A 24,365-nucleotide genomic window follows, 5' to 3' on the forward strand; every position below is an offset into this window, starting at 1 on the left:
GAAGCAGTGTGCCAGCAGGGCCACATGCATGGGAGCTGCCTCTACCGCCTCAGTCGACGCCGACGGCAACGGAAACACCATCAACTGCTGCAACAGCAGCAACTTCTGTAACTTTAGTGGAGCGAACGTTGTTCACGTACACATGATACTGCTGGTTCAGTCTCTATGTGTATTACTGCTGATTTTACACTGAAGTCAGCAACATGCTGATACAGTCAACAGCTGCACAGGCAAAAACCTGTGTGACTTTAATGGAGCTTCTGTTGCACACATACAGTACACAGCACTGCTGCTGTATTGTAGTGTTCTCTGGTAAACAGCACTAAATCTATCTGAATATGTTATAATGTAAATATAATGTATAGAGTATGTGGAGTTGTAGCATCAGTTATCTGTGTAACTCCATTGGAACTGGTATTAATACCACATGTTGCACATGTATGCTATTTACAATATTGAGACTTCTAAGACAATGTAAATGTGTCAGTGATTTACAGTAACTGGTCCCCAAGTGGCTGTATTGTATACCATGTGAACACTGAATGTTATGCTAAAAAAAGGCCTGGTGGGTATTGTGTGTATTACGGCTTTGACCCTCACTGAATACAAATTCTTCAGCAATGTTATACAGTTTATATTGAAACCTCAGGGATTGAACTTGATTGCCACTCCTAACTGAAAGACACATGTTATATTGTGCTTGAGTATTCTGATGGAGAGTCCACACTACAACCTAAAATCCAATTAAGTCTGATCAAAATGGATTGAATGGACCCGATCTCCGCTTTGTAGCAAGGACAATTTTAAACTGAGACAATCTCTATAGTAAAATATTGTTCAAAGCCATTAAACACAATCAAATATTGACATAAATGTTTACAAATTCCCTTTCCATTTTGCATAGAACTTCAACCAAATTACAAAAGAATACAATTGAAATTGCAATATTGAATACTGTTCAAGGCGGCCGTACATCTTTCCTACCATTCTGTATCCTAGCTGTGTCGTCTATAGTAACACTGATATAATCGCATTGTGTAATAGTTTAATCATGAGGATGGAGCCAACTTCATACACATAGAAACCACACTGATGCTGCTACTTCTCTATCTGCTACTGACAGACATGACATGATGTTATAGTGGTACTGATATTAACCTGTGTAACTTCATTGGAGCTGTACTTGCATATAGCAGGCTACTCTTTTATACCACTATGTTTTACTGACTGACCTGAGACAATATTAATGCAACACACAGATATAATTACCAGGCATCAGCGTGTCCCTGATTGAATTAAACCAAATCTCTCCTCCCCCAATTCTGATATGAATATTTTAATAAACACTCTGTAATTCTAGACACTCTGTAAATAAATATTTTGAGAGATGGTTTCCCTTGTAAAGACATCTGTTCTCAAATAAAGCTCTCTCATGGATAAGAATGTGGACAGACCGTTTTCCATTTTGGCATTATTTTATTTCATTGTTTTTTCCTCCTATTTGACAAGATGGCCGACTTAGCCCAGAAGACAAAATAAAAACCAGTGTTTACTAGTAGGAGTCCTGTACAGTTTACCAGCGAGACACACCAGTATAGCTCACAATATACCAACATGGGCAGATTTACGCAACAACAAGGAAATAAAATAATTTCTCATCCCTGTGACGCTCAGATATTTGATAGTTTCATTGCTGGCTAAATGTGGAAATCAAATCTGGGTAAGATAAGGTTAAAAAAAATTGGGATTTTTTTTTTGTTGCTGTGCAAATCCACTGATATTCAAACCAGTATATCACATTGTACTAGTATGATCACCAGTACATATTCATATAGCAGTATGCAATACTCCAAGTGGGGTCAGTATTAACAAAGAGACGGGTGTAGTTTCAGTTCAGTGTTCTGTGTCTGCAAGAGAGGAAAGGTTCCAGTTCTGTGGTTCCACATTTCCTGTGTGTGTTGTTTCCCTGGGGACTGTTCTAAGGGGTGACACCAGAAACAGGGGGACAGTTTTAAAGTGTGACAACGGACAGAAACTCGGGACTCGAAGCACAAAAGGTTCCAGTTGTGTGGTTCCACATCTGCTGTGTTGGTTTGTTCCCCTGGTGGGGGGGGGGGTTTAAAGGTGTGACACCAGTCTGTGAAGGGCCGACTCTGAGAGCGACTGGACGACTGTGGGATTGTGGGAGAAAGAATGAGGAGACACTGCCGTCACAGCCAGACAGAGCTGGAGTGTAACTCGTGCTCTGTGACTCGTCTGGAACATCTTGCATTGAACTGTAGTGTGTGTGTGTGTGTGTGAAACTGTAAAGGTCCTGTACACACTGAGCATGCCCACATACGTGATCCTGCCTGTGACAACGTTATCCGCTCCTCCTCCTTCCTCCCAGTTGAGCGGGAAGTATCCAGTCGCTCAGTCTGCATCTTCAGAATCCACCTTCTGTTTCTGCTCATCAGAGTCAATGCTGGGATTGAATATCTGCCTGTATTCCACGTTTCAAACCGAATGCTTTCAGACTGGAGGAAGAAGACACTGACTGTCTGAGCCATGCCTGCTCAAAACAACACCAAAAAAAAAGAAAAAGAAAAATGGAGCCAGCCAATAAAAAGAGTGGAGTAGATGAGCGTGTATCCTGTCTGCGGTGTCTACCAGACAGAGTTGGATTCTTCACAGTTGGGAGTCTTTAGAACCTGCTCAGATAGGAGCTGAGGAAGACTGCAGGAGAGAGGAGAGAGGGAGCAGGGAGAGGGGAGAAAGGAGAGGAGGAGGGTGAGGAGAGAAGGAGCGAAGGAAGGGAGGGGAGGAAGAGGCGGAGGAGGAGGAGAGAGGGGAGGGAAGGGTTGAGATCTTCAGGCAGTTAACCACGGCTGGACTCTCCTCAAGGTTTAATTAATCCGCTTCCGCTTCTCCTCCTGCACCTCCTCTTAAATTTGGGACTCTATAAAACCTGGTGCGAAGGGAGGAAGACTGGAATAGACAGGGGGGAGGAGGGAGGAGAGGTGGAGGGAGGGAGGCAGCGTCCTCCAGCCTTATGACCAAACCTAGACTGTCCTATCGGCACCACACATCACCAGAGCTGACAACACGACGTCTCATCTGATCCACCCCTTGAAAAGCATCCATGGAGAAAACAGAGGTATTTCAACTCACATCCAGGGGATATTTCACGTTTCTAACATGGCTGCTGGCTGATGTCTAGTCCACTCCTCCTGTACTTTAGTCATATGGGTGTTGTGTTTCAGAGTTTCTATTTTTTGGAAACAGGATCAGGGCATGCCCATTCGTATTCTAACCCCGGAGATCTGCAGTCCACACGTAGTCCGATCAGGTCCCTGTTCTGCAAGTTGGATTCCACCAAGTCCGATGCAGTCAGGCAATATACTATCCTCAGCCTCAATTCCAGACCGATCTCATCAATTCAAGACTGGTTCTCTACTATAAATAAAGTGTTTCTTTCAGAGGTTCTTAAACCTTTTAACCCTGGGACCCAAACTGAGTAAATAGTCACTTCAGGTCCAGACCCGTAGTTTAAGAAGCACCGGTGTGTTCCAGCCTTCTCTCAGCTCCTCCTCCTCTCATCTTTCCATTCCAGTCCAAAGAGACTGAAGCTGCCAAGTCCCTGATTCAGGAGTCGTTTTTGCTCTGTTCTCCTATTAAGAGAGTCACAGTGGTGTGGAGAGTCCAATCCCAAAAGAATCGATGACCTCGGTTCACACAGCAGTCCCTATCCTTGTGGCCCAGAGATGGAGTCAGCTTCTGATGATTCTTCATCGACTGTTGTCAAGATATCGGAGCCGTTGATTCTCCATTGATTTAGTCCTTTGATATAAAGCAGTCAGCTCCATTCATTCTCATGTCAGGAGTCACGATTGACCTCATGAATCCAGGAGTCTTTTATTCACCGCTGCCAACGGCAACCGTAACGATGCTGTCCGTCAAATCCCAGGCCAGCTCCTATGGGTCAGCTCAGCTGGCTTGGGGCTAGTGTGGGCGGGACTGGGCCATCATCTTGAGCCGTGATTGGTCGATGACATCCAACAGGTTCTTGGCATCAACAGCGAGGGCGTGAGCCGCCGTCAACATTTGTTTCTTATAGTCCTGTTGGAGACTGGGACAGAAAATACCAAAAAATACATCACTTATATAACATGGATTTTACTAACCAGTAGACATACAGTATAATATCATTATTATTCTTCTTCATTCAGCCGGAGAATAAAAATACGGTTTTAAAAATTGTAAGTCAAAACTTTATGTCTCTGAATTTGCCTTTATTTTCACAGTAACTCACAGCTGATGTCTCCCTTGTGAAAATGTATTGGAACATCACCTGCTTTTTCTCATTTCCTGATTAGTTATGTTTTTGGAAATACGAGTTTTTGCATTCAATACATAGATAGAATAACAGACTGTAACAGAATGTATAAGACAAAAAGGGCAGAGGTGCAGAGTGTCTAATACATGGATATTACATAAAAGTCATCACATACAATATAAGGTACAGCAAGATAAATATTTTAGTAGATTGCCAAGTTGTTGGTATTTGCACCTACCTGGTCATCACATATTGTTGGGCTAGCTTCATTTTCCCAATTAGCTCTGCCAAGTCAGAGTTCAAAAGCTTTTGGGCCATCTCGATCTGTTATAACAAAGAATACCAGAGCATAAAACATTAATATATTACTTCAAACATTCATCTTCTTTATCAACTCAACAAGGTTAAAAATGTAAGCAGGCATCTCTATCTGTTATAGGATATAAAAAAAATACAAGCTAACATAAACGTGATACAAATGTAATTTAAAATCTTTTAGCCATCTATCTATACTATGAAAATATAACGGTACACTTCCATACTACTCAATATTTTAAGCATATATGAATTATTTCATTATGGTCTGGGCCAGTACCCACCAGGCTAAACTTCACAACATTCATTGCTGTCAATGCTGACCCAGAGAGATGACTCTCCACCCGTTTCAAAAATAACTAGGGATTTTTAATGTTCACAGTCAACCAACAGTCCCTAAATAACACACTTCCTCCATTTTTTCCACCACACTTTTACGTTCAGCTGGTGATTTCACAATGATCCCACGCTTAGTCTTGTACACTCATCTCATTTTAGAATAACACAGTTTTTCCCCTTTTTTTTTGTTGCCGTCTGTTATTGTGTAATGACTGTTTGACAGAGTGTGTGTATGATGATGTATGAGATGAGTACTGGAAACACTGTGTGTATTATATACTGTATGTTACAATCAGATGGTTTGATCTTAATCCTTTCTCGTTCACGTCTCGTATTCTCACTGCAGACCTTGGAATGGATGAGAGAGAGAGAAAGAGAGAGAGAGTGTGTGTGCCTTTACCTCTCTATGCGTACTGGCAGGGAGTTGTGGAATGGTCTCATCCACTGTGGCCAGTAACGTCCTCAACGCCAGACCCACATCCTGAAACACACAAACACACACACACTACAGTTGAACATCTGCTTCACTTTCAAAACATTTTTTCATTTTTTTCTCATGAGTTACTTAACCTTGAGGGGCAAGATAAAGAAAAACAAGATTGGTAAATTGATTGATTTCTCCTTTGGCTTTTAAAATGATATTGAAATATGGTAAATCCAAGTAAACCAGAGGGATGTATTGCCTTGTCTCCATTAGTTCTGTTCAGGCCACTGAGGCCTGGTTTAGTATGCAGGACTTGGTTTGCATCTCCATCGATGACCCAGCAAGTCAAAATTATAAATTGATGAGCACATCTCACATACCTAGAATCAATGTTTATTTTCTGCACCAGTGCAAGAGGGCAAACCAATGACAGACGACTGACTGGCAGTCGACCAGACAGAGCATGAATCTAAACTAGCCAATGGAGGCAAGGCCACAGCATATTGCTGATATCAACTGTATTGGCCCAAAATAATATGTAATAACAAAAAATATTAAATAAATGTATATAGCGCTTTTCAAAACACCATTGAAAAATAATAGTAAGTGATAACAAATAAAAGCCCAAAACAGGATTACAGATAATAATACAGGCAAAAAATAAAATAAATATTTCCGATGTTTAGCTTGAGGTTTAAACATGAGTCAAAGATTAGTTATCAAAGATTATTAAGATTAGTCCTAAACGTTTAGAGAGACAAACTGGAAATTGAAAGTGAGCTGCCGAGGCACTGTACTGAGTAAGGTCCCCGGTGAGGAGTGAGATAATATCGGCACCATGTCTCTTTTACCTTGACCATGGGGACGTATTCCTCTGGAGGAGCTGGCTGGATCTTGCTGGACATCTCGATCACAGCTTTGACCAATCCCGTCACGTTCTCATACACCTTGTCATTAGAGCGATCCAGATTGGCTGTGGGGGGCGGGCTTATCTCCTGGGGCTGCAGCTGGACCGATGAGAGCACAAACAACAGTGAGCGGCAGGCTTACTGAGCGAAGAAAGAGCAACAGGCTCGTTTCAGGACGGGGCAGCCAGGAGATGATACACAGAAAATGCAGATGGGCAATATGAGCTTCATGACAACATATTGTTGTCATAATTATTGGCACAACTGCCCATACAACGCGTGATAGTGATGTTCATGATTCATGGCTTTGAGGTTTTGTCCACTGAGGGCCTCTCGGTACAGCACTGACTGTTTTCTCCTGCTTTACAGTGGAAAGATTTTGTTGAACTAAGCATGGTTTTGGCACTATGCACATCTGGTGGTAAAAAGTGGAATCATTTCAACTTTAGGCAGAAGGTCACTGCTTTTCAAATACTGGTTTTCAACAGGTGCAGATTAAGAGCAGGAGCCATGACTAAAAATTCTCCCAAGCATCTGCTGAGCGCTGTAAGCTTAAAAAACAGAAGAAGAGGTGCTCAGTGGACACAGAGCTTACAAAGTGTAGTTCTGTATTCTGGCCGCTAGATGGGAGTGCAAAACTGGCACAACCACACACACAATCATGATGACTTAATCAACACTTAATGAGGCTGGGCTCACACTACACAACAGGTTTATCCCCAATGGACCAGGTGCATAAACATGGCAGTCTGCTGGATGGACATTATTCAGTCCTCCTGGTTCACCCCACAGTGCATACACAGTATTTCTTAACTTACTCTGCCACCTCCACATTTATCTGCCCTCTCATCTCCTTCTCTGTTCCCTCTCCTCTAGATCTGGCTGGCTCTCCTCACCTGACCCTTGGTTGTCTGCGTACTTGTGGATTGTGAATACAAGGATTCGGGCAACTGTGGCACAAAACTAGCATGTCACTCAACCTCTCCCACTTTCGCTCCTCTGCTCCTTCTCTGAATCAATCTCTGCCGCTAAATCAACCTTGTAGCGTTATAAAATCCAATCATCTGTATCTAACCAGAATCTGTATCTAACCACAAGAATCCTATCCCACTCTCCCACATCTTCCTCCTCTACTTGCTCTAAATTGCTCTTGACAGAAGTTAAAATAAAATTCTTTCTACTCCACTCCTTAGCCCTTATTTCTCTTCTTTCGTCTCCATGCACTTCTCTATCTTATATAATTATGTTAGGGTCTCAAGAATATTTTAAGTAAGTCACTCTGCTCTGCATAAGAGCGTCAGCTGAATGTGTAAAATATGTAAAATGCTAAGTGGATGTTAATAGCTAGTTTGCACTGTGGGACAGTGAAATACCTTCATGCAATCTTTATGCACTTACTCCATTTGGCTCATCATCAAAGAGTTTTTCAGAGCACCCTAGTCTAGAAAACTGTATAATTAGTGCATAATTAGTTCAAAACCTCTTCTAGTGTGAATAAGATCAAAGAAATCTGCAGGATTATCAAGTGTGATATCAGGGCTTAGAAGCTTTGTTAGTGTCAGTATCAGAAAACAAAACAAAACGGTTTCCATTTTTAGAACAAGTTGGATATTAGTTCTGAGAGGAATAACACAAGACAAACGAGGAACATGGCAAGTTTCCCACGTAACAAAAGGGGAAATTACATAATGGAATGAATATGCTGACAATGTTTGATTTATTTGATTGACTGATTGATCAAAGAACTGATGGAAGAAGGGAGCAAGATGAATCCCTATGTGATCAACTAGGAGACAAGACGCACAGTAAACACACACAGACAGTGTGCTGCTTACCCGCCAGGGCTAGGGTCAACAGTAAGGCAGAGGGCAGGAGGAGGAGGAGGAGAGGAGGAGAGGAGGAGGGGAGGGGGTGGGAGAGAGGGAGAGAGAGGGAGCAGCCAAAGGAAAAGATAAAGGAAAATATTAATGCTCTAAGCATTACAAAAACATGCAATGTGTGTTTATTTGTGCAACTGGTATATCCTTGTCAATATGTCCGTGTGACACTGTTCTTATGGGTAACAATTGGGTGATAATATGTGTGTTTGTATCTATATGTTTCTATGCATATTTGTGTGCAAGTGTTTTTATTTTGTTTGTGTGTGCATGTGTGTGTAAAAAGTGTGTGTGTGTGTGTGTGTGCGTGTGCGTGTGCGTGTGTGTATACCTTGAGTCCGTCGTTGTAGCTGTCCCCAGTATTTAGACAGGCCAGACTGCCCAGGTGGCTAGGGGCCCCGGGTCGGGGCGGTTTCTTAGGGGGGGCAGCATGCTCTGCAGGAAATAACATTTCAAGTGAATATGTTTCCCAAGTCAGCGCCCACTCTTCTCCTTTCCAATACATATAATTCTTAATTATATTCGATACAATATTACACAAGTTAGAGTACTGGGCATATTGTACCTTAGTCCCTCAGCAGCACTCAGTTTGGAGTCTGCACACTCAATGGCAGTTCACATTAAATCAAAATCAATATCAACACTTCACTGAAGCAAAATGCTTTTTTGAGTGGATTAAGTCTCGGTTCCTGAAATATCAGATATCTTGCAACTTGAACTGAGAATTTTCCTGTTCTAAAGCTATTTTTAGAGGGATGTGTTATTATTTTCCCTGTATTGCACTGTGTGCAGGGGTTGGTGCAGTCATGCTACAGTACAGAACGTACTGCACTTGACACACTCTGTCTGAGGCCACATAAACACAGGTTGGCTCTCACTAGGAGGCTACTAGGCTGTACAGTTCACATCAGATTTCCATATTATGGCAACAGACTGAATACTCTGCAGACAGACAAACTGAGAGCAACAGATATTGATGCTGCTGAAATAAGAAACAGAGAGAGAGAGGGAGAGAGAGAGAGACAGAGAGAAAGAGAGAGACTTGTAGTGGGAGAGACATCTATATACTGAGAACGAAGGAGAGCAAAACAGAGCTACATGATATATACATTGGGAGATGAAGAGAGAGACAGACAGAGAAGGGAGAATAAAACAATAGTGGTTGTGAGACTGTAATTACAGAGGCTAACAAGCCTGTCTATTACCTGGCTTGCCAACGGGCTGGTATATGTGCTGGTTTCCTGTCTGCACAAACAAACAAACACAACGACAAAACAACTGGTTAGAAATATCCACAGACACACAGTTACAGCAAGCGCACACACACAGAAACAGAAGCTTCACAGGAACTGTCAGCTAGTTTTCTTGTCACACAACAGTGGGTCTCGATTTGGTCTTGTTAAAAAAAACAAAAACAAAAAACAAAAAAACAGCAGTTGTATGATTCATAGTCATCTCCAGTCTAAGAGTTTCCAGTGGTGCTTGTTATAGCAGGACGTCACTTATATACAGTATATAAAAAAACATTTTGTTTGACTATGCAATGATAACAGAAATGATGTTTCCTCTGTTACCTCTACCTGTCACAAAAAGAAAAAGAAAAAACACAGAAACACAGTTTATCTTACTTATTTGATGGTTGGAAGCATGAAATAATGCCGCTCTGTAGTGGTGACAGGCATGTGACACATCAGCTTCTGTTGTATTAATATTGAATCTTTGTTTTGAGAGTTGTTCTCTCTTGTTTTTGTCTCAGAAGGCAGTACAGAGGGTTTGCAGAGGGTTTAGAAAGCCTTGGTGCCATCGGAGTGTTGTGGTCTGACAACCACCGACACCCAAAATACTCTACTACAGCTTTACACACACACACACACACATACACACACACACACACACACAGAAACTCAACGAGGGAGATTTTCCCACCACAAACCACAGCCATTCAATGGGAGGAGGAGGACAAGCGAGATGAATTGCAGACAGACAGAAATATCTGGCCCATGGCAACTTCAAACTGCTACAACAACTTCTGCTAGCATCAGGGACGACATGCACAAACAACTCAGCGGGTTGAAAAAAAAACAAAAACACTGAATTTCAGCTTGGAAACATGGTATTTAGCTCTTTGGATTCTAGCTTTAGGATAAAGTTACACAAAAGCTCTGCTCAACAACTTAATTTAGTTCCAGGAAGAAGAAACTAAAATCACTGGAGGCTTGGAAAAAACTTTACGACTTCTATTCTGTTTCAAGTCTACAGAAGGATATGAAGGGAGGGAAGGAGTGCTGAAGCGACTTTTCAACACCACCCGTGTTAAAGCTGTTAAAGATGTGGTAGCAACATATTACCACAATTTGCCTTTCTTAATGCAAAAGTGCATGCATCACCTAACCCTAACTGGGGACAATCATCATCTTCTACTGGTGCTTTTTTAACCCTCACTTTCTAAAAAATAATGTGATCAAATTCAAGCATGTTTTGAGCGATGATAGGAAGTCTTCAAAATGTGTTTATGAATATGCATGTGACCCATTGACTTTTAGTGCAAATTAGCACATGCTGTGGGAGAAGTGACAAGTTGTCGGCTGTCTCATTTACACTGGCTAATGTGTTAAAAACAACACCTTTTAAAGTGTAAGATATACATCTTTGACTGCATCTGGAGGCCCACAAAAACTTTCCGAGACAAATTCCACCGCATTTTCTCTCATAGTGTTTTTCACACCCTCAATGTTAAAAACTAATTATAGATGGAGCGATTTGGGCAGAGCCCAGTAAACTAAAGACTGCTAGCGTGCTGATTTACTGTGGGTAACACTGGGACAGAGAGATGGGTTAAGATGGCTACTTTGTTTCCTTGCAACAGCATTCTATTAATAACTGGCAATGTTATGGGAATCCATTGACCCCTCATAGCTGACCCCGCCCCTAACAGGTCACTTCCTGTCCCTGATCAATCCCCTGGGCTCTAATCAAAACAAACACATGCTTCAGCCAATCGCAGGGAGTCTAACCAGGCTCTGGACTTCCGTCAACATTTGTCTTTATCAGACATTATCGTCTCTTAAAAACACAAACAACTTCCCCCTATTTTTAAAATGTATGTGTGTGTGTGTGTGTGTGTGGGGGGGGTCATGCGACAAAGTCATGATTTTGACAGTGAAAATAAGAAAGGGACTATGTGAAGTCTAGTACAGTTCAGCCAGAAGAAGTCAGTTCAGGACAGATTAACACTAAATTAGCAATTGGTAGTGTGGCTGTCTATCATGCTGGCGGGCAGAGGACTCATGGGTTTGAAACCAGAAACATGAGACACATTCACCTGTGTACTATTACTGTAGTTCTGCCGCGCATGAATGACACCTCAGACACCTACTCATAGTCAAAGAGACAGAGAGAGAAAAGCTGCAGAAAAAGACAAAGAGGAGTAACGTACCGGTGGCTGGAGTCCACAGTCTTCTCTGTCCAGACTCCCTCTGGAACTCCTGGTGTCTGGCTTCTAGACACACACACACAAATATATTATCATCTATTGACAGTATTTACAGTCAAATTGCTGAGTACGGACCCGACCCATTACTTTTACCGGACAATACAGATTGTATACCGTTGGGGCCATTATACAAAATGATTGAGATATAATTTTTTTTTTTTCTCCACTGGAGAGATCCAACATCTTTGTAAAGATCTGTGAAAAAGTATATCAAATCACTCTACAAGTCGTTCTTGGTATTGGATTTCAATACTGAGGATAATTAAGCTCTGACACTAATACCCTATTTTGGCATCAGCTCAATATCCCATACAGTGTTGGAACTGGTGCATTCCTACACTTACATCCTACACATCAATCAGCCAGTGGATTTACTTAAGAATTCAAACACTGAAACATTTTTGGCATGAGAAAGTTATCATATCCAGCCATTTAAGAAAAAAAATGACTGAATGAATACTCTGTCATTAGTACATGGACTGCAGTTTATATTTACATTCTGACTTGACTGGAGTGAAAGTGAACTGACTCCAGCCTTAGATAAACCCCAAGTTAAATCCTGAAGTCTTAACACTGCGTGAGTGAATGAGTGAGTGAGTGAGTGAATGAAGGAATGAATGATTGAATCACAGCAGAAAAGGACCAAAATCTCTCTCTTTCACACACAAACCCACTGACGTATGCATTCAGACAGTTTCTCTGCACGAGACTTCCAATAAAAACAGGAACATACTGTACAGAGTCGTAGGATCCCATAGGACAGGAAACCCCCACATACACACACACACACACACACACATACACATACAGACACTTTTTCCGACCTAAGCATAACTTTTCAATTTTCAGCCTAACCCCACATGCAAACACTTCCCCACCCTCCACACCCTCCACACTCACCCACATCCACAAAACTACCACCCAGCTACCCATGGATACTGTACTCTACTCCCATCCTACTCCCACCAGCCACCCGCTCACACCCCCATCCTCTCCTACCAGTTTTCCGAGGCAGGACTTGAAGACCAGCATTTCCAGCGTTCATCCAAGCTGCTTGATGAGTCGTTTTTTGTCTGAGTTGTTGTTTGAGTCGCCGCGTCTGTGTTTCTATCTTCTAATCTTATTGTTGCTGTCTCTATAGCTCCGTCTGCCTCTCTGACTGTCTGGCTGACTGTTTGGCTGTTTCCCTGCCTGTCTGTCTACTAGCCTGTCTCTCAGTCCGGGCCAGCAGTTCCATCAAGAGGAGAAGAATTCAGATGCAACTCCAGTTTCCTGCCTCCAGCACACTTATATCTGACTCTGACGCACAGACAGAGGGAAAGAGAGAAGAGGGAGGGAGGGAGGGAGGGAGGGAGGGATGGAGCGTGCTGCCAACAGGCCGCCAGGCTGTGAGCATGCCTACCCTTGTTTCCCAAACCATTCTTCCTTTCCCTCTTCCCTCTCTTTCTCTCCCTCCTTCTCCCCTCCCCTCTCTCTCTAGCTCCTCCCTGGAGTGACAGTGTTATAAGAAAGCTACCACTGAGCAGCCTATAACACACACTCACATGTACACATACACACACACACACATACACACACCAGCCTCCCCAGCTTTTCAGTAACCCTGTGTGTTGTCAGTTAGTGGTTGTGGGTCAAAGACAGACTGTTGACTGGGCTGTCAGATTCTCTAAGCCTATCATTAGCTTGGAATTCACACAGGCCACACCTGCCTACAAATGTGCGCACACACACACATACACACACACACACACACACACTATAAAACGTGTAAGCAAAAACCCCAGACAGCCCCTTCAATCAAAGCCCACAAAAATATGCATCCTAACTGAAACCTTCCTCCCTCCCTCCTCCATCTATCAAACAGCAACAAACTCCTGTTTCCTTTTGTCTGTGTGTGTGTGTGTGTGTGTGTGTGTGTGTGTGTGTGTGTGTGTGTGTTTGTGTGTGTGACCAGAGGAAGTGGTCTGACAGAGATGATGAACACAGAATAACTGACAGCAAGTTCGTACTCCCCTGCTAACATTAGCATCATATCTTGCCACTAATTTCCTGTCTTCAAGGAAAGACGGAAAGTAAAGAATGGGAAGTGGAAAATAACTGAATATTTTTTGAGTAGTACAGTATGTGTGTACATTTAAAAAGGAACATCGGTGACTGTAGAGTGGGCCAACAAATATGTTTTCCTTCAACACAACATGTGTTACAGATGTGTTAGTGGCGACACACTGACACTACATGTGATGCTACCAACACGTGCTGAAAAGTTAAAAGTTACAAGCTACAATCAATCATGTGTTGAAAATGACACATCCCTTTTTAAAAGTGTATGTCGTAGATAATAGTTGTGCAACAAAATGTAGTTAGTCACTAGTTACAAACTAACAAGCTGCTAAGCTTCCGATGGGGATTTAATGCCCAAATTTAGAGGAATTTGAAGCCGGTATGGGCAGAGAGCAACTATTTCAGATTATGCACTGTACTTAAGTCTAGCTCATAAAAACCCATGCAGCTCTAATGCAGGTAATGGTAATTTTCCCCACCCTGCAGTAAGCCTCCAAATAATGTGATACTTGAGGAAATTCTGCTCTCTCTTTCTCTCCTCCAAGCAGGTCAGAACAGGGTCTATTTCTTAATCTTAGGGCTTATTTGGGGATGAAGTTGGTCTTAAATTTTATTTGAACTGGCATTACAAAGGTCTTAAAAACTTCAAAGCTTACAGAAACCTGTAGTCACCCTCTGTATGGTTTGTTTTCGCTTTCCCTCAGAAATAAAAGGGATTTTTTTCAGTGATAATTGTCAGATTTTGCTCAAAATACTGTGATATCGAGCCTTGAACCCAGTATCGTGTGTCGAACCAAACTGTTAGCTGAATGTATCATTACATCCTTAGTCCTCAAGTATAAATGTGTATTGTGCATGTTGTGCAATCTGTGCAGTGTTTCCCCACTGTGTATGTGTGTGTTGTTTCACCATGTGTGCATGTGTGTGTTTGGGTGTTACCAGCAGCCTTTCCTCCTGCTCCAGCCACCTCTGATCCTCTTCCATCTGCTGTTGTTGTATCATCAGCTGTTCCTCCATTAACAGGCACTGCTGGCCTACACATTGCTGCATGTCTACTGCCCTGTCCTACACACACACACACACACACACACACACAGGCAAGCACGAACAGATACACACACCGACACACACCAGAAGACAGACATACAGCAACACACATGCACACCAACACAGGGACACACAGACATACACAGAAAAAGAAGTGCACACACAGAAACACAACACAGGCACAGACGCACACAGACGCAGAGAAACATGCACACACACACACACACACACACACACACACATACACACGAGGAGGATATGAAGACAGACAGACACATACACCAGACTGATGAGAGGCTGAGCTGATATGGTGGACAGACATGCTGAAAATAATGGGTGTCAATGGACTGTTGATTTCTATCAGGGATCAATGCTTTGGTACTCTTATGGACAAAGTCAGCTTATAGCAGCAGCACAGCCATCTATCTACAACAGTAGAGCCATTAACATCACTGAGGCTCCAACAGCTCACAAAACCCCCTGACAGAATGTTTCATGTGTCAATGCTGCCAGGCAACAAATGCAATTCCAGCTGGTAGGCAGAGTTTTGTTTAATATTGCTAAGCAACAACATTTCATTCCAGGAAGTAAAAACTAAATCACTGAAGACTTAAACAAGATCCAACCTCTCAGTGTTTAATACTGAGCAATAATACTGTGCAATAAGTATATAATAATAATAATTTCTGAAAAAGATAATTTTGAAAAAACAATGTGGAGCTTTGGAGTTTTTTTTGGACCGCTGAGACGGTGACTGCTTTGGATGCTGGCTAGAACATGAGTAACCTGGCTTTGTCCATCACAAACCAACAGTATGGTTCTATGGTTGACAACATCCCATCCTGACTTACCTCTGTGTGTGTATGTGCGTTTGTGTGTATGTGCGAGTTTGGTCTCCTTACCTCCATTGCAGAGCCCCATAGTGCCATGTCCTGTCCGTGGGGCTGGGGGAGGAGCTGGGCGTGCGAGTGTGTGTGGACGTGGTGGCGTGGGTGTGTGTGTGCGTGGTGTGTGTCCAGCATGGCGGCCTGTGGGGGGTACAGGGCGCTGGGCACCGAGGGGAGGGTGTGGGGGCCCGGGTATCCTGCCATCTGAGACAGAGACACATTGTTAGTTAGACTAACCCTGTTATCAATTCTTTTTTTCTCTGATTACTGCCACCAAAAACACAACGTGCTGCAGACTGTTAACTGCAGTAAATTTGTGTTGAATTATGTAATAACATTTGAAGGGGATGATACACTTACAATTATGTTTACATTCTAGATAGTTAGCTGAGACTCCTACCTTGGTGTACCAAATGCAATAGTAGGAGGAAAAAGAAGTTAAATCAAGTTTTGTTGACATACCTGGTAGTGTCCAGGATGCTGGGGACTGGGGTAAAAACCTTCACTAGAGCGAGGACTGGGATAGCCTGGTCTACTAGGCTAGAGACAGACAGATATAGATAGAGATAGAGAGAGAGAGAGAGAGAGAGAGAGAGAGAGAGAGAGAGAGAGATACAATGGCAAAGAAAGGGACAGATAGAGAGGTGGAGACAGAAAGAGAGAGGGAAAAACAAAAAATCAAATTAAATGCTTGTTTATTTTTTCTAACATAAGCTAAAAGTTAGAGGGCGGGACACCAGGCATTATGACAGTCAACACACAAACCCCCAGGAGCTGTTTGTGTGGCTGGGTTAGCTGTCAATCAAAACAGGGAGCACCAACTGGGCTGCAGTGACCAGCAAGCTGTTAGTTGAACTGTACAAAACTTGTCCCTATGTTACAAACATCAACATCCATGGATAAAAAAAAACAATGTTATAGTTGTGGATTGGTTTGTGGTTCTAGTTGTGGACTTGGACTGACTACTTTGGCTAGGTGTGATGCTGGTGGTAATAGAGGGTTGCATGTTCACCAAAGACCTCTCTTTCGAGCACTGGCATTTTCTCACTATTTGAAAAAAAAAAAGAGTGCACTGCTGTTGACAACGCTGAGAACTGGAAGTGTAAAATATTCCAAATTAAGCAAAACAAATGGGGTTTCTCGTGTCAAGGAGCCACAACTACTGTGTCCCCCAAGCTTCTGCTGAATGCTGCTGGCTAACAAAAGAGGAGCTTGGCGGACGGCAGAGGGCCTAATGCTCTATTCTGTTCATCTGCTGAGTGCTGACGGCTAAAAACAGAAGTGCTTGGTGAACCCACAGCCTAATTTCTTCTGTTGGTTTCTGGTGGTTGGTTGAGATGAAGCTGTCGAAAGTTGAAAAACAGTCTCCCCTCTTGGACTGACTGACGACATTTCTTAAGGATGTAAACATCTAACATAGAGCACAGCAGTAGTGAAACCTCTACCTTCCACAGTCTCTCATAGTAGGTGTCTCTGGACCACACCTCCGACAGCAAGACAACACAAAGACAGACAGGGATACAGGGAGGGAGACATACAATAAAGGAAGGAAGACAGTGAGGGAGGGAGGGAAGGAAGGAGGGAGAGAAGCAGACAAGACAGAAACTGAGGACGAGACAAAAAGCTGCTTCAGACATTCAGACAGATAGGCAGTCAGACCGACAGACAGACAGATAGGGAAACATACAGCATGTTGGACATGCTGACACATGGAAGGATGTGCCACTACACTTGTAAGAACCAAATTATACCCTAGGAGCTTCAATCTGCCTCAAACAGATTCACAGCACTGCAGTGGCCAAATCAAGCCGCGATGAGAACATTTTCTCTTGGAATACCCAGGTTAAAAATAGCAAGATAGGGAGAACAGACTGAGAGAATGGTGTAATGGTAACTATGTAACTATGTAATATTATTGTAAGATAGAGTCCGCACACTAGAGATTGCGCCAAAGGTTTTTAATTACCACCACTATCTTACAATAATTGACTGTCCTTCTGTCCAGCACCTAGGTTTAGTTTGGATGTGCGTGCTTCCCTGCATCTTTTGTCAATAGTAACTACCTAAATCTCTGTTAGTCAAAGACTGGGCTGGGACAGAAAGTCACAATAGGGGAAGATAAAAGTGGGTTCCTATCTGGAATCACTGGCAAGAAAAAAAAGTGTGGCTATTTTGTTGCCAAAACCTTCCCAAGGTAGGCAGAGTAAAAGCTACCTTGCATAGTGTGGAATCAAGATAAACTTTGTTAGTTGAATCCTAAACAACAAGATGCATAATCGCTTTTGGGTTGTGAGAAAAATTATCTTGAAAAACTGTCTCCCTAGAGAAACATGGAGCTTGACAAACATTCCCAGAATTTAACTCACAGCTCCATCTATTGGACATGACTTCAGGGACTTGCACAGATTTAAACATTTAGGGGCAGCACATTTTCCACACATAGTAATTAGGATGTTTTTTTTAGGTTTTTTTTAGTTAACATATCCCTGTGAGACACATACTCATGTAACTTCCATGTAGGCCTATAGCACAACTACATGAGGAATTTTAGGAATGTAGAGCAGCACAGTGTAATTAAGATTTGCTTTTATATTTCACATATCGCCCTGAGGCACATTTACTCCCAGACAGACACATCTATCATCAGAAGGGTCTCAGTGCAGCATCAGCTTAGAAGGGACCAAGAAAGTGTCTCGCTCAAGGACACTCGTGACAGGAATGGATTCTGGCTGTTGCAGGGATCAAACCTGTGACCTTTCCTCCAGCTGAGGGCCAAACAGCAAACTGATAGCGAGTGTAAGCCTTGTCCTACTCAGTTACATTGGATTTCTGTCAAGTTTTAATCACTGTTGTTGCACTGGTGCCATGAGTACCTCTGATTGTCATAGTAGTAATTTTCAGAAAAAGCATTTGCTTTCAAGCATGTAACTCATAATTTAAGCACTTTAACAGCCTTGACAATCATATTTCTTTGGGTAATGGGGAAGTGAGGGAGGAGGTAGGGGGCTGTTAGAGCTCATGGGGGATGAGGGAACTTTCACACCCCAAAACAGGGTCACCTGCTAAAACACACTTATATGCACCGCTACTGACCAGCACCCAACAGCTAGGTCAAGGTGACAGAAAGCAGTTCAGTAGTCAATTAGTCTCCAACAGTCTCCATTGGAGCTACAGCCTTTAGTTAGCTCAATATATAACATATATATATAGTAACCATGTATACCTACGCTCCATACATTCTTATTAACTCCAGCACTAGACACAGCCAGAATACTGGACAGAATGCATTCTGGGATTAATTGTAATGCATCCCCATTCTAGCAGGTCAGAGCCTTTTGAGTTGGGACCAGAGCTGGAGAGTGGAAAAGTTGTTGCATTTAGAGCACCATTAGTTCTGCTTTTTGTGTCCCACCTAGCGTAAATAGTGGGTTTGAAATCTTTTTTGACATCATTCCAGTTCAAAGTGACATTTAAAAGCTGACCGCGAGACTTTTCATTGACGCATATCCATGACATATAAATTCCATGTGTGTTAGATGGGTAAGACTGTAAGCCCAGTGGAATTGGGAGTTATCACAGGCATCTTCAGCAGGCTGGAAATAGGGTGCAAAAACCAGAGGACACATCAACACTATGCCGGACACACAGGCAAACACACACATAACTGTAACTGTAAACGCTCAATCAAGACAGAGGTCATTTCAACAGCGTGTCCTACATAGATACACAGCATGCTACCAGGACAGGCATAAACATACTGATTGCAGAGTCACTGCTGTTGGCAAGCACTGTATCGAAATCACTGCAGTCAGTTATTATTAATGAATGATTGATGATTGATAGTTTAGTCCTGCTATGGATACCAGATATTAAGGTGATATATCTAAAAATGTTGCAACATTCCTTTTTTAAGCCTGCAGCAATTCAGAATTTACTTCCTGAAAATAAACTTGGATGCCATGCAATACCAGCCAAAATTATTTCGTGCTAGAATTGTATTTTTTGGTAAAATGTAAGTGTACTGTGGCTGATAAAGCCCCTTGTTGTAAATTAACTGCCAAATTGAAACACCCCCGTTTTTTCCAGTTGTATTGGATCCTTTTCAAGTGGCAGATTGAATAACACTGCATACTTAACTTTAGTAGTCATGTGGTGCTGGTGAGCGGAGGGATCTTGGTAAATTACAACACTTCATCACAAAATCGCTCCTGGAATGCACTGAACAACATGGATCAATGCTAAATAACACTGTAAGTGTATCTGAGGGTGGAATTTTCCTTTAAATGTTAATCAAAAACATTCCACACCCCTGAATGTTGCAACTTTTTTGATATAGACACACGGGTTCAGTTGGGTAGCAACTAGTTGATGCAATTCTAAACCACCTGCCTTGAAGGGTCTGGACAGGAGACGAGTGGGTCTGTCTAAGTGGGGGAGGGGGAGGGGTGTTTGGTTGGGTGTTCGGCTGGGTGGATGCGGGTTAGTGGGGGAGGGGGTACTGGGAGGGAGAGGGAGGACTCTGTCTATGTGTGGAAGAGCGAGGGGGGAGGGACAGACCGGGGGGGGCCTCGCACATGGCTGCACAGCAGGGAGTCGGGGCTGGGGTGGGGTGCGGGGTTGAGGGTGGCAGCCGGGGCTACAGCTGGGAAAGGGCAGGGCTTTAAGGTTAGAATTTGACTTGGGATGGACGTTTAGGTGGGTTAGGGGATAGGCATTTGACTTACAGCAGGGCTGAAGGTTTGGGTTGGGGCTAGATTGGGAAAGGAGTGAGGAGAGGTGCGTAGGCTGGGAGTAGGAGGAGTTTGACTTGGTGTGGGGCAAATGGAGAGGGTGGTGGTAAGTAGGGGGGTTTGTCTTGAGGGGGCAGTTTCCATTGGGCTGGAGGTCAGAATTGGTGTGAGGTGGAGGATGGGAATGAGGTTGGGGGTAGGAGTTGGCAAGGGCTTTGGGTTGGGGATTTGACTTGGAGTGATAGTCACCATTCGGCTGGGGGAGGGAGGAGGCAGTGTGGGAGGCATAGTAATTGTAGTAACTGGTGTTCTGAAGGGGAGGTGATTGAGGATTTACAGGGGACGCCACGAGAGGGTTGAGAGGAGCAGGGTGAGGAGCGGAAGAAGAGGAGAGGGGATGGAGATGGGTGTAAATTTGCGGAGAAGAGGGTGTGGGGATGGCTAGGAGAGAGGAGGAGCAGGGAGATGAAGGATGAGGGTGTCCAAGGCAGAGGGAAAGCTGTGAGGCAAAGCGTTGGCTTTGATGATGATGGTGGTGAGGAGGAGGAGCAGACAGACAATCCAGAGTGAAGCTTGGCTGCAGGGAGGGACGACGACTAGGCTGCAAACAGACAGACAGGTGGGGTAGAAGGGGAGGGAGAAACACAGGTAGAGCAGGGAGAGACATAAAGCAAAGCAGCATCAGAGAAGCAGATAGAGACCAGTAGCAGACAGACAGGTGAGAGAGACAGGAGGAGACAAAGCACAGACAGCTATGGAGAAGAAAAACTCACACTAACTGTAACCAAAGCCATACAATGACAACTTAAGGGTATAGAACCTTTTTAAACCTCCAGTGAGTAGGCTTTTACTTCCTGGAACAACATTTTAGCTCCTCATGTTGTCATGGAAATAACACAAATCCAGCTCAGGCTTCAAAAACGCCAGGCCTCTAAATCTCTGAACTACTGTTCAAGATATATGGCTTTGGTTGTAACCAAAAGAAGCAGTTAACAGATGTTAACAGCAGGGGCATGGGGGTAGCAAGCAAGGATGAAGCAGCCAGCAGCTGGGGCAACAAGCTGTGAGGTGGGGTGGGGTGGTTGTAGTGGGGGTGGGGGTGGGCGTAGGGTACAGTGGGTGTGTGAACTTATGCTGAGGGCAATTTGAGGAAGAATGGCATTTTTCTTGTCAAAGTAAATTATTCAACACATTACCCTTAATACATTTGTAGGGAGCAGTTTTACGTTTTATGGAAAATGTGAAACAGCAAAAAAAATACCTTCCCACCATATACCTTGTTCCAATTTTAACTAATCCTCCACCGCTCATGTGGGAACAGTTTGGGGGGGGGTGAGGGGCTTAGTGACAGAGTATTTCCGAGACCTGTTAAGTCACCTGCACTCTTATTCACTGTGGGCTGTAATATCAACCTCAACCTACCCATCACATGGTGGTTATCATAGAGAGAAAACCCTCACAGCCAACTGACTCCAGTAATCATTTTGATAAGCATATCATCAGGGAAGAAGTTATGTTTATCCAAAAGGTTTTTAGGATTTGAGAAAAATTTGTTGATTTACCAAGTGATGTTTGTGTACTTTAGACATTAAGTCAATTTCAGTACAACCACTTTACTGTAAAAACAGTCATTTGTTATAAGGTTATTGCTTTAGAAATATGTCACAATAGCTACCCATATACAAGATTGTCTTCATAGTAATGGGTGATAGAAAGATAGAATCAGATATAATCATGTAAAATGCAACACAACAATTTTACCCTAACATGATTATCACATGATATGTCAGAAAATACATCAGAAAATGTTCATGAAAGCCTATGAGAATAACTGGTCGATAATAGAAGTGGCACATCCTGCAGTAATGACTAAATTACAGTAATCCCTAAATGAAGAGTGGAGTGGGCTTGCAATGATAAGAGTCTCAGTGAGCAGATTGTGCATGATTTTTAAGAACACACTTAAACTGATTGATACTGCAAATGAAGACTGACAGATGTGCTGTTAATGAGGATTACCTCTTTATGACTGCACCTGTTGCTTATACACTCTCACACAAATACACACGCACAGAGAGAGACCAACAGAGATAGCCAAAGACACACACACACACACACACACACACACACACACACACTTGCTGTGCATTAGTGTCTTACTTTAGGTGGTGCTTCATCAGAACCTCCAGAGTCCCAGGAAACAGTGACCTGCCTCCTCATCTCCATCCTGCTCCTCTCCTTCTGCTGGAGCTTCTCCTCCTCTAGTATAGTACTGGAAACAAAGAAACACATAATATAATCCGATATAAGATAAGAAAGGATCATTTCTATTTTGTTTCTCTCCTGCTGCACCTTCTCCTCAGTTAATATAGTGCTGGAAAGAAACAGAAGAGATTATCGCTGAAAAGAACAGAAATGTAGAATAACATCCCACATCCCAATCTCATCGCTGCCATTCAGCAATATGGACTGAGGTTCACGGCTGTGGTACAATATTGTTCTGGGTGTTGTTGGGCCAGTCATGAAGTGGATGATGACTGAGATGAGATGGACAGCTAACTGAATGAAACCGTTGTCTATCCTTTTGGAATCAATGTTTCTATAATAAATAAACTCTGTGTGTACTGATAGTAGGACAGGTATGAAAGCTCCAAGAGAGTGTGGCTTGTCATGAAAACATATCACTGTGCCACTGTCTCGTTGCCAAGGAGAAGGTGAGAACGGCCTGTTTTATAACATATTATATACATCAATATAATGCCATCTCCATCCTGCTATTTTCCTCTAGGAAGGTTCTGGATGAAACAGGCAGAGACAAACACCTGAAGCCCTTCACTGTAGAGAATGTGAGATGGGCTTACCATTTGCTATTTTTACTAACTGACCTCCTCATCCATACATGCACCCTCCATACACACAAACACACACGCTCGCACACACACACACACACACACACACACACACACACACACACACACACACACACACACAACTCATTACAGTGTATTCCTTGTGCTCAAGAGGAAACTCTCTGTCTGCTAGAGTGATATTCTACCTCTGGTCGGAAATATGAAAACCCATTTCATTCACATGCCCCCTCTCCACACACACACACACACACACACACACACACACACACACACACTCTGCCTGTCAGAAGCATTATTACTATGCAGACGCGCACGCAAACACACACATACAGAGATTCTTCAAATACACTGTCTGAACAGAGCATCGAAACCAAAACTACCGTGGGCCAAAGCAAAACAGATACTATCAGTCACACAATGTCTTATTGTCCAATCTCTAGCAATCTAACCTCTACAAATGTGTCAGACTGCAACAGTCAGACATGGAAATGTCTCATTCCAGTCTTTACCAGGATACCCAAAAAATCCCCAGTACAATATTCAGTAATCCAATACTGCCAGCTAGTAAGAACGATTCCAGACAGTATCAACAGTTTTGGCTACAACTGCTTGGCAACCAAATTTCAAACCCTATTCATATATAACTAATATCCTATAGCGCTGGGATGGTCAGCTGTTTTTTCAATATTGACTCACCTTTAGTGAAATATGGATTTCACATCAAAAGGTACTGAATATGAGGCTGTCAGCTTTTGAATCAGTTTTTGTCAGCTTTAACTGTTTAAACAATTAATGGCGTCAAAAAAGCACTCTTTAGCGTGCTGTCTTAATATTTAGGATGTAAGAGACTAAATTTAGCAAAATGTCTCAATACTTAACACGATTGTATATTCACTATAACTATCCATACCATACCTCTGTTCTGAACTCTGGGTGACCTATTCCAGCAAGTAAGAAGGAATTCCAGCTAATATTGCTCAACAACAAAACTGAATCACTTGAGGTCTTAGCAAAGTTCCAAAGTACTCCTATCCCAGCATTTTTATGTCTAATGTAGCCACAGAGAATATGTTGTATTCATTCACTAAAATTACCCAAA

The 24,365-nt window shown here is 42.8% G+C and overlaps 1 protein-coding gene across 4 annotated transcripts in view; it reads right to left on the minus strand.

Annotated features, from left to right (window-relative positions):
* Nucleotides 1-2,099: 2,099 nt before the first annotated feature.
* Nucleotides 2,100-24,365, minus strand: part of LOC139923413 (focal adhesion kinase 1-like) — a 76,198-nt gene continuing 53,932 nt past the window's right edge. For all 4 annotated transcript variants that reach the window (XM_078287180.1, XM_078287178.1, XM_078287179.1 and 1 more), the window contains 11 exons: nucleotides 22,557-22,668; nucleotides 16,129-16,206; nucleotides 15,682-15,870; nucleotides 14,672-14,797; nucleotides 11,615-11,677; nucleotides 9,384-9,423; nucleotides 8,510-8,613; nucleotides 6,245-6,400; nucleotides 5,370-5,450; nucleotides 4,554-4,639; nucleotides 2,100-4,108 (listed from right to left, as the gene is read on the minus strand). In XM_078287180.1, the coding sequence (XP_078143306.1) occupies nucleotides 3,982-4,108; nucleotides 4,554-4,639; nucleotides 5,370-5,450; nucleotides 6,245-6,400; nucleotides 8,510-8,613; nucleotides 9,384-9,423; nucleotides 11,615-11,677; nucleotides 14,672-14,797; nucleotides 15,682-15,870; nucleotides 16,129-16,206; nucleotides 22,557-22,668 (1,162 nt within the window). In that variant the 3' untranslated portion in view covers nucleotides 2,100-3,981. The remainder of the gene's footprint in view (nucleotides 4,109-4,553; nucleotides 4,640-5,369; nucleotides 5,451-6,244; nucleotides 6,401-8,509; nucleotides 8,614-9,383; nucleotides 9,424-11,614; nucleotides 11,678-14,671; nucleotides 14,798-15,681; nucleotides 15,871-16,128; nucleotides 16,207-22,556; nucleotides 22,669-24,365) is intronic.

The sequence above is a fragment of the Centroberyx gerrardi genome, chromosome 12, assembly GCF_048128805.1.
Source record: "Centroberyx gerrardi isolate f3 chromosome 12, fCenGer3.hap1.cur.20231027, whole genome shotgun sequence".
Classification (NCBI taxonomy): domain Eukaryota; kingdom Metazoa; phylum Chordata; class Actinopteri; order Beryciformes; family Berycidae; genus Centroberyx; species Centroberyx gerrardi.